This window comes from Triticum aestivum, chromosome 3B, assembly GCF_018294505.1.
Source record: "Triticum aestivum cultivar Chinese Spring chromosome 3B, IWGSC CS RefSeq v2.1, whole genome shotgun sequence".
In the NCBI taxonomy this organism is placed as follows: domain Eukaryota; kingdom Viridiplantae; phylum Streptophyta; class Magnoliopsida; order Poales; family Poaceae; genus Triticum; species Triticum aestivum.
In genome coordinates, this window is record NC_057801.1 from 791,825,278 (window position 1) to 791,830,480 (window position 5,203).

The 5,203-nt window shown below is 48.8% G+C and overlaps 1 protein-coding gene across 1 annotated transcript; it reads left to right on the forward strand.

Moving 5' to 3' along the window:
• The first annotated feature begins 368 nt into the window (after positions 1-368).
• On the forward strand, positions 369-1,353 carry LOC123072465 (probable calcium-binding protein CML10). Its single transcript, XM_044496016.1, has one exon. The coding sequence runs from the start codon at positions 499-501 to the stop codon at positions 1,069-1,071; it is 573 nt and encodes a 190-aa protein (XP_044351951.1). The 5' UTR covers positions 369-498; the 3' UTR covers positions 1,072-1,353.
• Positions 1,354-5,203: the final 3,850 nt, after the last annotated feature.

Here is a 5,203-nt window from a genome sequence, read left to right on the forward strand (position 1 = left end):
AGGTGCTCATAGGGATAGAGTGTGCGTGTTTGTTCATAGAGATGAGTGTATGCGCGTGTATATGAGCGCTTATGTCTGATGCTAAAAAAAAAAAATCCGCGACACAAGAAGGGGATGAGCCGTGGACACGGTCTCCCTCGGCCGTTGGCGTAATCCGGCAATCCGCGATGGAATCGACGCGTGCGGGACCCGGCCTCCCCTCTCACTGTCAACCACGGGCCCACAGTCAGAGACCACACGCGACCTACAGCGTAGCCCACGCACGCACAGCTAGCCGGACTCACACACCTTCCTCCGCTCCTTCCTCGGCTCCGAATCTCTCCAATGGTGGCTGCCTCCTCCATCCATCTATAAATACCCGACGTCTCGCTCCGGAACGAACCTGCAACCACCGCAGAGCACGCCGTCGATCGAATCGAGCGACCCAGAGCCAAGCCAATCCGAGCCGAGAGTTTCTTCTCCGTTGCCAGCGCCGCCGAGCAGACGACGGCGACGACGATGGGCAAGATCAAGATGCCGGCCCTCTTCCGCCGCCGCTCCTCCTCCAAGTCGCGCTCCGCGTCGCCGCCGCCTACTCCCCAGGAGGAAGAGGGCACCCGGCCGGCGTCGGGCGCGGGGTCCCCGGCGCGGTCGGCGGAGGAGGAGATGGAGCGGGTGTTCCGCAAGTTCGACGCCAACGGCGACGGCCGGATCTCGCGGCCGGAGCTGGCGGCCCTGTTCGAGAGCCTGGGCCACGCGGCCACGGAGGACGAGCTGACCCGCATGATGGCGGAGGCGGACGCGGACGGCGACGGCTTCATCAGCCTGGAGGAGTTCGCGGCGCTCAACGCCACGGCGGCCGGCGACGACGAGGAGGACCTGCGGCTGGCCTTCAAGGTGTTCGACGCGGACGGCAGCGGCGACATCTCGGCCGCGGAGCTGGCGAGCGTGCTCCACGGCCTCGGCGAGAAGGCGACGGTGCAGCAGTGCCGGCGCATGATCGAGGGCGTGGACAAGAACGGCGACGGCCTCATCTCCTTCGACGAGTTCAAGGTCATGATGGCCTCCGGCTTGGCCGCCAAGATGGCCTGACCCGTCCATCCTCTTGTTGATTCAGCGATTTCGTCCACGCCTCCCTCCCTCCTTCCTCTCGCGTGCCGTGCGGTGCGGTGCGGTGCGGATTAAGTGCGAATTAAGTGTACATAATTCAAGGATTAAAGGGCGGCCATTAGAGTAGATTATTTCTTTCGTTTCTTGGTGGTGCGAGTAATAACTAGAAATCTCTCGCGAATAACTGTGTCGCGAATATCGATCTGAGATCAAAGAGATTGACGAGGCTTGAAGGGGATATAAAAAGCAGTGGTTGATGGTTAATTGGACTCTTTGCCACATTGTTCTTGTCATCTCTGCTTTCAGTTTCACCTTCTTTTCACGCGCTTGTGAGCTGTGGGTGGTGGTGACGTCTGAGGACCAGATTATTAGATGATTGGGATGTCTGGATCTGTGTTTCTGTTGAGAATCTGGATGTATGGACGCCCATAACCTGGAAACTGCAGCGCCATCTTATTCTTGGCCCGTCGGTTCTGCTCGTCTCGTTGTTTGGTTTTGCAGTTGCGTCCAAGAGGGTCTTCGTTCGTCTTCTGGGCTCGGATTATATTTAAGTAAGATCTAGACTTCGGCAGTAGGGTCGAGACTTTTTCGCTGCTGAAATATATATATACTGCGTACGTTTCTACTTCTTGCAGTAAAAGTGTAGTTGTGTAAAACACACTAGCTGAATTTGATAGGTGTAGCAAGTTGAAATTCAGGCCTCAGGCGTAGTACAATGCACGACTGCACTCGCTGCCTTTGCAGGATGCCACTCCGATTTGGAACCTCTGCTCCTCGTGCTTCCAAACGGGTCCTGAACGCCAGGCCAAGCATAGTGGAGAGTAGAAAAACAGCACTTGCATTTAAAAACTGATGAGAGATTCCAGGACCTGAACCCTCCGAGCAGTCTTCTCTGGCTGAACCGGTAGTGCTCACTGCCGAAACATTCTTACCGATCTCGGAATATATATATATATCTGGGATGAGATTATTTCGTCAGTAGTGTTGGTATCAAGCTTGGAACGTGGCCTCGCAGCCACTGACAGTGGAGCGAAGCCGGGAATATTCTCGAGGAAACGGGCAGCTGCTGATAAAACTGGCGGTAAACAATGCCGCAATGATTGATTGCAGCATCACAGCGGGGCCTGCGGTGGGGGAACTTCTCCAAGCATACCTCGTTCCTCGTAGTTTATCTGGCCACTTGCAGCAGAAGAATAAGCTGCAAGATTTGGTCTCGCGCTTCACAGCTTTATTCTAATCCGCAGACTGCTGCAAGTGGATTAAGCATATACGTAAGCAGGAAGAAAAATAAAAACATACCATGCCACGAATAAAAGATGCATTGCGCCGAGATGCGTGCGGCTTTTACTGGGCCAGCTACCCGGCCCGGCTCGGCTCTCCACGTGCACCTGCTTCGGCCCGCTCCGCTCGTCTCGCTCATCCATGTGCTCTGCTTGCACCGCTGTGGGAGCGGGGAGGGAGGATGAGTGGCTTGGCCTTCGCGAGCGTGTTCCAGGTCTCGCTGCTACCTGCTGATTTTATTTTGTTTTTGGTTACCTGCTGAATTTTGGTGCCTGGAGTGTGAAGGAATCTCTTGTAAACAATGACCCCAAGAACAGGCCTTATTTTTAGGAGAAAAATGAATCCACATCAGTGTTAAACACGCGATGAAAGCTAAGTACCAACAGCCAGGAGAGAAAGTTATGGCATCCATTACAAAAGGCTCTGAAAACAACACACAACACATCATCAGCCACCAAGCAGAAGTTTAAAAAAATAATTAAGAACAAGCCTAATTTCTTCAGATTGGCTGCTGTTAGTTGGTTTCTGACATGAGTTTTGGCCTATGATTCTCGGTTTGGTTCATCCACAATGTGAGTGCTGTTATTCTGTTATATGCAAAACGACCGACGAATAAACAGATACATTACTGACCACTGAGGGTTCAGACATCTAGAATGCCTGAAAGTGTTGGTCTCCCACTCTCCTACAATAACACCAGCTGACGCCAACCATGTTTCACATTACAGAAGATGATTTTGTTCTTTGTCATGCTTCCGGGAAAGGTTCAAGCTCATACTGTACAAGGCAATGACGATGCCATTGTGCTCCCAAAATCAGACTGCTTTAGTTTGGGACATGCTCAAGGCCTGGCTTCAGCTTGACTGCATTGATGCATCTTCGTGGACACTGCGACATTCTATAAACGAGTGGTGGATTGGGCTTACCGACTGCAACATCCCCAACAGGAGCGCGATGGCATCTCTTGTAATGTTAACCTCTTGGGTTGTTTGGGGTTAACGAAACCCTCGCGTCTTTCGGCACAAAAGCGCACCGCCACTGATTCTTCTAAACATCATCAAATAGGAGGTGGCTCACTCAATAACCGCCGGTGCAAAAAAGTTGAATCCAATTTTACCTGGACAGTAATCCGCTTTGTATTCTTGGGGTGTGCTGTAACACAAATGAACTCTCTATTCTCCTCCTTATTTAATAGACGAGGCAATTTTTTTGCCTCTGTTTTTTTTTTTAAAAAAACTGCTTAGCTTGGCAGTCGAGAAGAAAAACTCTGTTCGGGTATTTCAACCCCAAGTGCAGGTTCCCTTGAGAAACTGTCACAAAACACTATGAACTACTCCCTCTGTCCCATAATATAAGAGGGTTTTTTATACTAATGTAGTGTCAAAAATATTTTTATATTATAGGACGGAGGGAGTAACATGTAGGTTTACATGTAAAGTTGATTCAATCCAGTACGCTGACTGGTTGTTAATCCACCAGAATTTACCATGAGCCACCTCCCAACTAACCTACAATATTTTAGCTATATTTCTGCGCCAATGCTATTTTAGTACTCCCTTCATCCTGAAGTACTTGTCGGAGAAATGCATAAAAATGGATGTATCTAGAACTAAAATACGTCTAGATAAATCCATTCCTCCTACAAGTATTTTCGGACGGAGGGAGTAGTACCAACAGTCTCTAGGGTGCTGTTTGGGATACGTTTTTTTCTGTCCGGTATTTCTGAACTTGTCGTCTGCTTTGCCTCCCGGAATAGATGCCACTGCAAAGATTCTTCGGTTTTTACTTTCAGACGCCCATGTACGCTAGCCGAGCATAGTGGAGCAATAGTCAAACACGGGAGAAGCATGCAGCACTTGCACTTGTTTAAAGCGAGAATCCAGAACCTGAATCTTTCTGCCCAGTGACCAGCATAATCCGATTATATTTTTCAGTGTCAAGACATTCTTACTGATCGTATCGTAGAGCATAATTATTCAGAGTTTAGGACTCCGTCCGTTTTTATTTAGTTTGCGTATTAGATTTGGCTGAAGCCAAACTTCGCAAAGTTTGACCAAGTTTATAAAAAACAATATAAACATTTACCATATCCAATCTATATGATGTGAAAGTATAATTAATAATGAATCTAATGGTATTGATTTGTTATTGTATATGTTAATATTTTTTTAAAAACTTTATCAAAGTTTACAAAGCTTGACTTTCATCAAAATTAATATGTCGAACTAAATAAAAACAGAGGAAATATACTATAGTAATGATGTAAGCAGAGATGGAACATGGCCTACCGAGTGATGATGAAAGCAGGGAATATTCCCTTGGAAATGGGCAGATAACATTGTCGTAATGGTTGCAGCATCCTACTGGCCGGTGGTGGAACTGCGCTCCCCGTAACCAAAATACTCCTACGCAAGAAGATTTGGTTCCCCCTCATATGATCTGTTTGCTCTATACTAAAATGTAAGACGTTTTGTCTTTCGTTTGCATAGGCAATAGAAATCGTCCTACATTTTATGACTGCTTAAATGTGTGTTTATTTAGGCGAAAACGCTTCAAATCACCTGACTAAAAACAAAACTGCGTCCATCTCCTTTGGGCGTCACGTGCCCCCGTGGGGAACCACACCGCTTTTCCCCTTCCTTCTTATCTCCTCTCCCCCCAATCGAGCATTGATCTCACCGGCGTGAAGCTTTCCCTCCCCTCTCCCGGCACACCCTTTGCAGCAGACCTTGATCATTCACCACCCCGGTCTTGTAGCGTCGACCGCCATGAACTGTTGTTGGTGTCTTCCCTAATCTCTCCTCCTCTGATGCAGACCGAGACAGGGCACGAG